The sequence below is a fragment of the Pogoniulus pusillus genome, chromosome 27 (assembly GCF_015220805.1).
Source record: "Pogoniulus pusillus isolate bPogPus1 chromosome 27, bPogPus1.pri, whole genome shotgun sequence".
Classification (NCBI taxonomy): domain Eukaryota; kingdom Metazoa; phylum Chordata; class Aves; order Piciformes; family Lybiidae; genus Pogoniulus; species Pogoniulus pusillus.
Window position 1 is genome coordinate 7,102,345 of NC_087290.1, and position 12,844 is coordinate 7,115,188.

General features: G+C 48.5%; 1 protein-coding gene across 11 annotated transcripts in view; it reads right to left on the reverse strand.

Moving 5' to 3' along the window:
- SPNS2 (SPNS lysolipid transporter 2, sphingosine-1-phosphate) overlaps nucleotides 1–12,844 on the reverse strand; it is a 230,792-nt gene that overhangs the window by 47,970 nt on the left and 169,978 nt on the right. For all 11 annotated transcript variants that reach the window (XR_010307421.1, XM_064166682.1, XM_064166679.1 and 8 more), the window contains 3 exons: nucleotides 11,879–12,031; nucleotides 9,835–10,024; nucleotides 4,154–4,219 (listed from right to left, as the gene is read on the reverse strand). Coding sequence is in view for 10 of the 11 variants with exons in the window: in XM_064166682.1 (XP_064022752.1) it covers nucleotides 4,154–4,219; nucleotides 9,835–10,024; nucleotides 11,879–12,031 (409 nt within the window). In the remaining variant the exon portion in view is untranslated. The remainder of the gene's footprint in view (nucleotides 1–4,153; nucleotides 4,220–9,834; nucleotides 10,025–11,878; nucleotides 12,032–12,844) is intronic.

Here is a 12,844-nt window from a genome sequence, read left to right on the forward strand (position 1 = left end):
TCATTTCTTTTGCAGTTTTTCTGCACTGGAGCACAAATCCTATGAGGAGAGGTTGAGGGAGCTGGGCCTGTTTAGCCTGGAGAAGAGGAGGCTCAGGGGTGATCTTATTACTGTCTACAACTACCTGAAGGGGCATTGTAGCCAGGTGGGGGTTGGCCTCTTCTCCCAGGCAACCAGCAATAGAACAAGGGGACACAGTCTCAAGCTGTGCCAGGGTAGGTATAGGCTGGATGTTAGGAAGAAGTTCTTCACAGAGAGAGTGATTTGCCATTGGAATGGGCTGCCCAGGGAGATGGTGGAGGCACCGTCCCTGGGGGTGTTCAAGAAAAGACTGGATGAGGCACTCAGTGCCATGGTCTAGTTGACTGGATAGGGCTGGGTGCTAGGTTGGACTGAATGATCTGGGAGGTCTCTTCCAACCTGGTTGATTCTATGATTCTAGAGCAACATAAATGACTGCAAATCACAGAATCACAGAAACGTGCAGGTTGGCAAAGCCCCTCAGGATCACCAAGCCCAACCTATAATCCTACTCTGTAAGATTCACCTTAGAATCATAGAATCAACCATGTTGGAAGAGACCTCCAAGCTCATCCAGTCCAACCTTTCACCCAGCCCTGTCCAATCAACTAAATGCCTCATCCAGGCGTTTTTTAAACACCTCCAGGGACAGCATAGAAACCTTAAACCATATCCCTAAGCACCACACCCAGGGTGGGTGACTCCACTACCTCCCTGGGCAGCTCATTCCACTCCCTGATCACTCTCTCCATGAAAAACTTTTTCCTAATGTCCAATCTAAACCTCCCCAGCCTCAGCTTGAGGCCATTCCCCCTTGTTCTGTCTCCAATTAACCTGTGAGAAAAGCCAGGCAGCAGCCTCTCCACAATGTCCCTTCAGGTAGTTGTAGACAGCAATGAGGTCTCCCCTCAGCCTCCTCTTCCTCAAACTAACCATGCCCAGCTACCTCAGCTGCTCCTCATCAGATTTATTCATCCCTACAAACTGCAGCTGTCTAACAAAAACTGTTAGAAAGCAACAGAATACTGAGGTCAGATTTGCAATCACCACCAAAGCCTCTCAGTAATTAAAACAGGGAGATGATGGCATCCTTTGTGCACTTGATATACCAAAGACTGTGCTTGAAAACTGTCTTTTGGGGTCAGCTTGAGATGATGTAAGCCAAGCTTCCAGTTCTGGAGCCCCCATTACAAGAATGATATGGGCATGGTGAAGCGTGTCCAGAGCAGGGCCAGGAGGATGCTCAGAGAGCTGGAGCAGCTCTGCTATGAGCACAGACTGAAAGAGTTGGGGCTGTGCAGGCTGGAGAACAGGAGGCTCTGAGGTGACCTTCTTGTGGCCTGCCAGTATCTGAAGGGGGCCTACAAAAGAGCTGGGGAGGAACTTTTCAGGCTATCAGAGAGTGACAAGACTGGGGGGAATGGAGCAAAGCTGGAAGTGGGGAGAGTCAGACTGAGCATGAGGAGGAAGTTGTTGAGCATGAGAGTGGTGAGAGCCTGGACTGGGTTGCCCAGGGAGCTGGTTGAGGCTCCATCCCTGGAGGTGTTTAAGGCCAGGCTAGATGAGGCTGTGGGCAGGCTGATCTGGGGTAGAGTGTCCCTGGGCATGGCAGGGGGGTTGGAACTGGCTGATCCTTGTGGTCCCTTCCAACTCTGATTGATTCTATGATTCTAAACTTCAGGTCTCCCTCTTGCACAGTTTTTCTGGAGGACCTTGAACATGTCTGACAGGTAGCTGCTGTCCAGCTGGGCTATGCTGGCAGCAGAGCTGCTTGCCTCAGCTGCTCTTTGAGACTCACTGCTGGAGGGCTGCAGATGTGCTCCTCCCTGGCCAAGCCCAGGCTCGTTCCAGCCAGTGCTAGCGAAGATGCAAAAGATTTGCTATTTCAGTCCAACACCTAATTCTGACCAGAGAGCTGGGAGAGCTCCTGGGAACATCACAGCCAAAGTCAGATGCAAAGGGAGCTCTGGCAGGAGGCAGTAATGAGCAGCTACAAATGCAGTACTATAATTTCCTCCTCAACACATCTAAGTGCTGAGCTACCACTTAATGAATGGCCACAGCAGCCTTGAACTCAGCATGAGCTGCAGCCCCCCAGTAAGTAGAGAGGAGCCACCTGTGCAGCCCAGGCAGAGCTCTACCACACTAAAGCTAAACTGGTAGGAGGAATGAAGCTCAGTAATTAAAAGCTATCTGATGCTACACTGCTAACCTTTGTTTCTCTGGGCTTTAGTCACATCTGAGAGAAGCAGAGTCAACCATCCCCACCTCCCAGAGTCTTCTCTGTACAAATGGCTTAAAGATGGAAAGTTCATCAAGCAAGGCAATTATGGCACCTACAGCATGCTACCTTAAAATATAAACACATCCTCAAACTGAAATCATAAAGAGAGCTGAAGCAGAAGCTTGAAGCTCTTTACTCAATCAATACATCAACACCATTATCCTTCCATCTAGGAGCAGTGAGCCAGATTGTTTGCTTGTTGATGTTTGCATAAGCAACAAACACAAGTCAAGGGAGTTTGCTGCTGATGCCAGACTTGATTTTGTATTTTTAGTGCTGTCAACAAGCTGCCAAAAGACCTCGGGCAAGCCCTGTAATGGTCCTCTGCTCTAGTTTCTACCTCTTCCATGCACTAAGCAACAAGTAACATCCCTCACAATGGGATTTCAACATACAGGAGGTTTGATAGACTCTGGTGGAAGCAACCCTAAGAAGCCTCCAGAGTGTATCACATGAAAATCTGGCTGCTGAGGTCACCTTGATTTTAAAGGCATTAAAAGTTCAGTGGTGGAAAAGAGAATGGCAAATGAAGGGCACGAGGTGAAAAGTCCCCAACAGTTTCCTCTTGGACAAGGTGGACACAGCACAAAAAACTCTTTATACTTTCTTTTCCTCTCTCCTCTCCCAGAGGTAGTTTCTATTGTGTATGAGTTGAATGGTAGCTTTGCTGGAGTTAAGCCAAAGAGAGAGGTGGCTAGTTGCCTTTGTGGCCAGAGGAGAGAGGGAGGGAAGGATTTCCTACTGCACAACAAAGCCAAGTTATTGATAACAAAATCCACTAAAGTGCTGACTATCAGGGAAGCGCTGCCTGATTTCTCTGCCTGTGCACTTCTGTGCCCCCACGTGTGAATTCTGTTCTAATTTTAATTCAAACTCATTCAAATTCAGCACAGGAATCCTTTCTGGACATCTCTTCTCCCTTGTGCTCCCAACAAAGGGTGGAAAGAATCTTATTTTCTTCCTCTCTATTCCACTTTCTATTGCAGCAAGTGGAAAAAAAAATCCAACCCAAACCGAACCACTGGGGAGAAAGGTGGAAGGGGGGGAAGGAGGACAGGGGGGAAAAGGGGAAGGAGAGAAAAGGGGGGGAAAGGGGAAGGAGGGAAAAAGGGGGAAAAGGGAAAAGGGGGGAAAAGGGGGGGAAAGGGGGGGAAAGGGGGGGAAAGGGGGGGAAAGGGGGGGAAAGGGGGGGAAAGGGGGGGAAAGGGGGGGAAAAGGGGGGAAAGGGGGGGGAAGGGGGGGAAGGGGGGGGAAGGGGGGGGAAAGGGGGGAGAAAGGGGGGAGAAAGGGGGGGGAAAGGGGGGAAAAGGGGGGAAAAGGGGGGAAAGGGGGGAGAAAGGGGGGGGAAGGGGGGAAAAGGGGGGAAAAGGGGGGAAAAGGGGGGAAAAGGGGGGAAAAGGGGGGAAAAGGGGGGAAAAGGGGGGAAAAGGGGGGAAAAGGGGGGAAAAGGGGGGAAAAGGGGGGGAAAAGGGGGGAAAAGGGGGGAAAAGGGGGGAAAAGGGGGGAAAAGGGGGGAAAAGGGGGGAAAAGGGGGGAAAAGGGGGGAAAAGGGGGGAAAAGGGGGGAAAAGGGGGGAAAAGGGGGGAAAAGGGGGGAAAAGGGGGGAAAAGGAGAAGGAGGGAAAAGGAGAAGGAGGGAAAAGGAGAAGGAGGGAAAAGGAGAAGGAGGGAAAAGGAGAAGGAGGGAAAAGGGGGGAAAAAGGGGAAGGAGGGAAAAGGGGGAAAAGAAGAACAGGCTGAAGCAGGGGTTAGGAATTTAGAAGAAATTGTTGTCTTAGGTTGTTTTTTGCAAGCTGAGAAACTGCTCTGGCCACCAGAAGAGAAAGATGCTGTTCCAAAGTACACTCACCATTAGTATGTCTGCTGTGATAGCCCAGTTTGAAAACAGAAGAGTTTCTCCAATAAAAATGCAAATCTGTGGTAACAAAACACACACAAAGGAGATTTATTCACTTGACATTCAAAGGAAAAATAACCTGTCACAAACTTTCTTTCGTTGCTTATTTGTTTCAGACCTGCACAATGCACCTCTGGTTACTGCTGTGGTTTACCCTGAAGATTAGAAAATGATAGACTTTTATTAGAGCTCTAGAGGGTTGGCCTGCAACTTTGTTAGTGTAAAGTGTTTGTGATCTACAGAGCTGATAAACAAAAGGCTGACACTTTTGGTTACAGAGGAATATGAGAAGCCAGCAAGAAGAGACAGCCCTAGGCCACCGTATTCATATCATTCTGTTCCAAAGAGCCAGGTAGGAAAGGTGAGGCAGCCACAAATCCCCCAAACGGAGTCATTTCCATCACTAGGAATCAAGTCATGTGTTGAGCTTGGTAGCAAACCAAATGAGGTTCTCTGCTTACTATGTGCAAGATCTCTTCCCTCCCTGACAGCATCCTGAGGTGCTTTTTTGGGGGGGTCACAGGCGTGGGCACTGTGACAGCTCAAGCGTTACACTGATGCTATCTACAGACAGCCAAGACAGGACTGAAGTGTGGGATCTGCAACATCAGTGTCTGATGTTGAAATACAACACCTGACTGTGGAGACAATCGACAAGACACCTCAAAAGCCCTCTGCATGCAGTGGGATGAGAGCTGCTTTAGTGGCGGTGTGGTACGAACAGCCAACACATAGCCCTTCTGCCTCTAGCACTCTCTCCTTGCTCACTCCCACATCACACATTCACAGAGCCACACTGCCATGGCTACAAGTTATTTGAACATCTCCAGGGATGGTGACTCCACCACCTCCCCTGGGCAGCCTGTTCCAAGCCTGACCACTCAGGAAAGATTTTTTTTCTAATCATAGAATGTTAGGGGTTGGAAAGGACCCAAGGAGATCATCCAGTCCAACCCCCCTGCCAGAGCAGGACAATACTAACACAGATCACAGAGGAACACATCCAGACAGGCCTGAAAGGCTCCAGAGAAGGAGACTCCACAACCTCTCTGGGCAGCCTGTGTCAGTGCTCTGGGACCCTTACAGTAAAGACGTTCCCCCTTGTGTTGAGGTGGAACCTCCTGTGCTGCAGCTTACTCCCATTGCTCCTTGTCCTATCCCAGGGAGCAGTGAGCAGAGCCTGTCCCCCCACTCCTGGCCAGCCCTCAGATGTTTATAAACATTGATTAAATCCCCTCTCAGAGGATTTATTAAATTGTCTTCTCCAGACTAAGCAGCCCCAGGTCCCTCTGCCCCTCCTCATCAGGCAGTGCTCCAGTCCCCTAATCATCTTCATAGCCCTCCTCTGGACCCTCTCCAGCAGATCCCTGTCCCTCTGAAACTGGGGAGCCCAAAACTGAACACAGTATTCAAGATGAGGTCTCACCAGGGCTGAGTAGAGGGGGAAGAGAACCTCCCTTGATCTGCTGGACTCACTCTTCTTAATACACCCCAAGATCCCATTGGTTTTCTTGGCCACAAGGGCACATTGCTGTGCCATGGGTAACTTGTTAGCCACCAGCACTCCCAGGTCCCTCTCCACAGGGCTACTCTCCAGCAGATCCAATCTAAACCTCCCCTGGCACGATCTGAGCTCATTTCTTCTTCTAACACTTATTAGGGAGAAGAGATCAATCCTCAACTCACTCCAACCTCCTTTCAGGTAGTTGTAGAGAGCAAATTAGCCTCTTCTTCTCCAGATTAAACAGTCCTAGCTCTGGAAATCTCAACTCCCAAGCTCAGAAACACAACCCAAATTAAAGTGCTGACAGGATCTGAAGCCATGTGTCACACAGCATGGACATGGTGGAGCTACAGGTGGGCTCATAGGATATGCTCTGAAATCTGCCCTACTCCAGCTTTGCAGATGCTGTTGCTGGGGTTCTGTGGCTGGACTGATTAGACTGAGCTCAGGAAAGATCTACTCACACTTCTGAATGCAGCATCAACATGCCTTGCCTGCTCATGCAGCACTGAGACAGGCAACTGCTTGCCTTAAGGTTAATAGGGCTTGTGTACATGTAGCATACAAGCTGGTACACACAGCAAGTAAGACTTGTCCCCTTCTGCAGGAATTCAGCACAACTCAATCTCTGCAATGCTACAGACTGCAGAGTGCATCAGCTTGGAATTGTTCAACGTGTGTTTCACCTGACATGTTTCCATGAAACACCTGCTCAGTAGCTGGATATGGTAAAAGAGGAACAGGAGGAAGATCCACAAGTAGGACAAAAGATAGTGACATTTAAAAAGAACAAAGTCTGTCCTTCAGCTGCTGCTGAGGACTTAGGAAAATGAGTTCACCCACTGCAAAGGGCAGGTGAGGATATGTGGCATTTCTGCTGGAGAGAGACTCTAGGGATGCTTACTGCAAATAGGGCAGCCCCCAGAACAGATTGATGGCTCCTGAAACTCTCCATTCTAATTCCTCACACATTTCTTGAATCCCCATTTTACACTGAGGATTCAGCTCTGCAGGTCTACCCTCTTCAGAATCCAGCTGTGTTGTAAGGTATCATCTCACCATCTTTACTTGGTGTCCAGTTGCTCATCTGTGATGAGCTGACAGAAGTTATGTCCACACCTGAAGTCTTTTTTATGGGATCAGTCAGCACACACTGATTTTCAAGATGCTAAAGTAGGTTTCAGAGTGGTCAGACCTGCAGCTCTCACAGCAAAATCTAAGCTGGCTATAAACTGGATGTTAGGAGGAAGTTGTTGTCAGAGAGAGTGATTGGCATTGGAATGGGCTGCCCAGGGAGGTGGTGGAGTCACCATCCATGAAGGTGTTCAAGAGAAGACTGGATGAAGAACTCAGTGCCATGATCTGGTTGATTGGACAGGGCTGGGTGCTAGGTTGGGCTGGATGATCTTGGAGGTCTCTTCCAACCTGATTGATTGATACTATGAAACCTCTTCCATGATTATTTGCAAAGTGCATATCATAGAATTGTTTCAGATAGAAAATACTTCCAACCATCATAGAATCCAACCTAGCACCCAGCCCTGTCCACTCAACCAGACCACGACACTAAGTGCCTCAGCCAGGCTTTGCTTGAACACCTCCGGGCACGGTGACTCCACCACCTCCCTGGGCAGCCCATTCCCAGGCCAATCACTCTCTCTGCCAACAACTTCCTAACAACATCCAGCCTAGACCTCCTCCAGCACAACTTGAGACTGTGTCCACTTGTTCTGCTGCTGGTTGCCTGGCAGAAGCAGGCCAAGCACCACCATGGCCACTAAACCATGTCCCCAGGAGCCAAGTCCATAGGTGTCTTGAATATCTCTAGCGACTCCACCTCCTCCCTGGGCAACTCATTCCAATGCCTGATCCCTGTCTACCTCTTCATTAATTGTATTTCTCTCTGCAGTGCTAAGACTCCCACAGGCACTCTTGAATTTGAAGCAAGTCTAACTCCATCTCAGTGCTGGGCAATACTGATGCCTCAGAAACAGGTAAGTCACCAACACTATGTCAGCAGAAGGTCCTGGGGCTGAGAATGAGATGCTGAAAAAGCTCTATGGCAATGTTTCACCCTGGGAGTTACTATCTCTGCAAGGCTATAAAATGTCTTTGAGGAATTGAAAGAGATGTTGAAATTGAGGTACAACAGGAACTTGGAACAGTGTCAAAAGCAAAGCATCTCTCTCCAGTCATTTGGAGATTTAAAGCAGTGTGAAATCTGCTGCTGAAACGTCTGAGTAGAGCAATGTGATGATGCCATGCAGCTAATGGGTTTCAAGAGACAGGTTTGAAAACCAACATTTCAAAAAGGACATGTTTTAGAAAGACTGGGACCTAAAGATATGAACATTGCTGTTTTAAGGGGCTGGACTAGAACACGTGAACCCACAGGCTGCAGCTGCAAGGGAAACAGAGCAAGAACTGCCTGGACTACAGAGCCAAGTGAGAGCAGAAGACAGAAATGCAAATGTCTGGGCAGGTAAATGACAGAAATGCTGCTTTATTCCACTTTCCAGTCATCTCCTGCACTAGCAATCATTTACTGGATTAGCACAAACAGGTTGGTTAGAGAAAGGCAGTTTGTCTACCTGCTCCAGGTAACAGTGGCTGCTACAGAAGTGGAATAGCAGCTGCCCTCAGGGACAAAATCCATCTGCAAGACAGGACTGAGTGGAGGAGAAATGTATGTGTGTGTGTGTGTGTTCAGGGGAGGAAGAAAGCAAAGAGCCTGCAAGGGAGAGATGATCTTGCTACTGGCAAAGCAGGTCTTTTGAAGAAAAAAAAAATCCAAACTCCCAAAAGCCAAGAAACTAAAAAGCAAAGGCTCTGCTGATCCTTGCTGGAGTGCTGAACGCTTCATTTGAGCTGATGCCGCTATCGGTTGACATTAAAATCTCTTGGCTGCTGACTAGAGAAGGGAGGCAGAGGGGGATCTGGTGGCCATCACAGCTCAAGTGTGAGAGAACCTCATCTCATGGGGACTCACCTAAATGCCTGGAAGAGATCATTTCAATGCTCTGAGCCAATGAAGGGCACAGAACCACTAACCCTTCCATTTAAGCATGGTGTGATCAGCACGGAAGTCTAAGAGCAGTCACGGCAGAGGAGATCTGCAGCTGTCACCACACTGGGGCACAGAGCAGAGCATTGCTCTTGCCTTTCACAGTCATACAGAACCCAGTGTTGCTGTCTCAGGATGACAGGCAGGGCACAAGCATGGAGGAAGCTATCAGAAATGAGAAAAGCCACCCATACATTTTACTGCATTTTTCCCAGATTTTGACTCCATCCTATCTAGGTGATCCAGCTCCAGCCACCTCATGCTTTGCCTGCAAAAGCTCTTTTCCCAGGTCCTAGGCCTCTCTCTATTCCACTGAAAGGCAACCTGGGACCTCTTCAGTGTACTGGATTCTCATCCTCTACTGGAAGCAAAATCCTAGCCTGAGGCTGGATTATTATACTTGAGTTTTCCCTTCTCCCTTCGGTCTCTTTGTCTGGATCTACCTGATGCCTTGAGTGCAAACACTCAGGGAGGGCCCATCTTTTCATCTCCATTTGAGCAGCATCAAGTACTGTGGCTTCCTGGGCTATGACTAGGACTGTAGGTGCTCTGGCAATACAGATAAGAACAAATTGAAATCACATGGTAATTAATACTGGTCTACAGCAAGCTGCCTACTTAATGGAAATTAATGGTACTTGGAGGTAGCCAAAAGCATGCCCACAGACAAATTATTGTGCAATTATGATTTGGTATCACTGCAGCTACAATACCTTTATTGCATGGGAAGTGGCCAATTTTCCAATACCAAAGTATTAGGCAAGAGGTACGGACAGAGGTACAGACAGAGCAACTCAAAGGCAGGGAGCTGTGGGTTCCCATGCATGCACTACATCCCCAGCTCTGACTCCTGATGACAGTTAGTCAGTGAGGATAAGCAGCTGAGATATGATTACCCCTTCCAGGCACATCCAGATTGTGCCAAAATGAAGGACATGCAGAAGGGGAAAAGCAAACCCAACATCTCCAGCTCCCTGCAGGGAACAAGCAACACATGGAGTCCACTTAAGGAGTTTAGCAGGGAAAGCAAGAGCGAGACTGGCACATGCAAAGGATTATACTTACATAGGCTCCCACGATGCTGCTCTTGGCAGCAACGAAGATCAGACAGATGAAGATGGCTGATCCTAGCATGCCAACAGCACAGACAAGAGGATCAGCTCGCTGGGTTTTTAACCGGCACCATTTGGTCGCCCCTGCCCCTGTGATGACACCCAGGAAGCCAGTGAAGCAGGTGATGGCTCCGAAGATCAAGCTATTAAAAAGGACACACACACACAAAAAAAAGAGAGGGAGGTTTATCTGTAGGAGTTTTTCCCCTACATGGGCATGGGCTTTGAACAAATTGCTAGGGTAAACTGACTACTGGAACCCTGCACATTGGCTTCCCAGATTTAAAAGGAAACAAAGGAGCTCCCCCGCTGAGGATCTGTGAGTTTAGCTCTCTTCCCCTGCAGTTAGGAAAAACACAGCATCTGAAAGCCAGCCTGGCACACAGGCACTGATCAAAATGCAAAGGGGTGCAAAGGGCTCATGCTGCTGCTCTGTGTGGAGCTGAGCTTCCCACGAGGTGCGCTGTGCAGCTGCTTCTGGATGCACACAGCTAAGTGATAGCTGCACATTGATTACGTAAGTGGGAATCACAGGCAGCACACTAGGAGGCTGAAGGGAAGGCAAACCTAACAAGACTTTAACTACAGTCACTTTCAACACACTTTGACTTCCTAACCCCTTTCAGACCACTTCAAAGAAGCCTTTTTTTTTTTTTTTTGCTGTTAGGTTACACCTTTGAAATGTGCTTGTTTAAATTTAAAGAGGCAGGAGCTGCCTAAGACTCTCCATAGTCTAGGTTCAGGACTTGGATTAGAGAGTCTTTGGCAACTACATTAGAGTAGCTCCAGGGCAGCTCAAAATGTAGGTGACATCAAGGAGTGGAAAAGTTCTCTGTGTAAAACAGCAGATGGGCAGTCAGACTGGAGCTGTATTTTCTGCTCACTGCATTTGTGCAGGACAGAGTGAGGCTGCCCACTGGGTGCTCTAGCTGATGGCACTCCAAACCACTAAGCAGTTTACCTGAGATGGGATTGTGTCAGCTCCAGCAAGAAGGTTTTCCTGATGCTATTTTCTCCCCTCACAAGCTAAAAATTTAGAAGGCCTGACAACCCCCCCTGTTTTCTGTATCTTTTATGCACCTGGAGAAATGCCTTTTTTAAAGCATTTTATGCTTTGTGCCATAAAAGTAAAGCATCAGATCCTAGAATTAAGCAGGTTGGAAGAGACCTCCAAGATCAGCCAGTCCAACCTAGCACCCAGCCCTGGCACTAAGTGCCTCATCCAGGCTTTGCTTGAACATCTCCAGGGACAGTGACTCCACCACCTCCCTGGGCAGCCCATTCCAATGCCAATCACTCTCTCTGCCAACAGCTTCCTCCTAACATCCAGCCTAGACCTCCCCTGGCACAACTTGAGGCTGTGTCCCCTTGTTCTGTTGCTGGTTGCCTGGCAGAAGAGCCCAACCCCACCTGTGCTGCAAGTGATGTTACATAACTGGGGCTGAAAAACCAAACCACTGCATAACATCAAGCACTCCAGACCCACACCTCTGCACCATCCTTCAGCCAGACTCAGCAGACACAGCAGTATGCAGAGCACCAAAATGCAGTGCACCCTCAGACAGAAACAGAAGTCTTCAGCCTTCAGGGGAATCAGTCCAACCTCGGAATTTCAACCACCACTGTGGCTACCCAACCTGCCAGCTTATTCTGCTGCTATGACAGATTAAATGTATGGGGCTCCAGAAACCAAATGCTTAGCTCTCCAAACACCCTCTAAGGCAAAGACAAAAGGCTCTTTTCTACTTGTGCACCACTGTCTGGGAACTGAGACAGAGCTGAGGTCACCACTCCTGCCTCGGTTTGACTTCATGCAATGAAGAAGAGAAATAAAACCTCGTTTACAAATCCCAGCATTTCCTATCATTGTTGCACAGGCCCAGAGGAAATTACTGACATTCTAGTAACTTGACTCTGTGGGACCTGCCTGTTTCCTCCAGTAAATAAGCCAACATTCCCTTCTCCCCATCTCTAAAGCAGCTGTGTGCGAATCTCACCTGTCTTTGGTGCCACAGGGCTGTGAGCTGCAGGTTTCTGCTGTCTTCTGCACCACCTGTGCTCTGTGTAGGTAGAGAGGGATCCACATGCCCAGTGCCCCCGTGGCAAAGGAGACAGCTGAGGTGGCCAACGATGAGAACACATAGCTGCGGCTGCAGAGACGCAAGAAGCAAAGCCGAGAGAAGGTTTAGTGGTAGAAGGTAGAAGCAGGAGCTCCAGGCAGGAGGCAGTGCTTTAGTGACAAAGCTAAACTAGTCACCTCCCTTTGCCCAGGGACAGAGACAACACAAGGTACAAAGCAATGGAGAGTAAGAGGCATGGAGTATTTCTTCATGTCTTCATTTCTCCATCGATAAGAAGTTGCTTAACTCTTCAGAGGTGCTTCACAGAGACCATTTCCCATGGGACCACTATCAGTATTTAGCTGCTAAGAGTAAGCCACCTGTTTACCTGGATGTCTAGTTTCAATTGCTCCTCTCCACCCACACCACTATTACTATTTGGATAAGCTACCTGAATAAGCCATGCAGAAATACTGATCAACATTCCTGTCTATAAACCATCATCACTTTGCACAGCCCTTTGGTACTGGATGACAATACCAGGTAGATATTCTAGCCAGCAGTTCCAAACATGAAGGGCAGCAGAAGTCTCCCCTCAGAATTCCAACATGGCAGTGAATTCACAATGCCAGCATTTGCACATTCACAGCAAGTGCTCTGGAAGCAAGCAGAGCTGCTTAAACCCTCGTGGGCACACAAACCTTTCTGCACACCTACACATTTTTCTACACATGAGCACATTCAGTGCCTGTGCATTCAGTCACATGTGGCTGTACAAGCAAATACATTGAAATTTGCCAGGTGGTGCCAGCTTCTGTGTGTTTTCCACTCTGTCATTTAACTCTGCCTTCAGCAGAGTAGCTCCTTCACGGCAGAAAAAATCCTTCATGGAAGAAAAAGGAT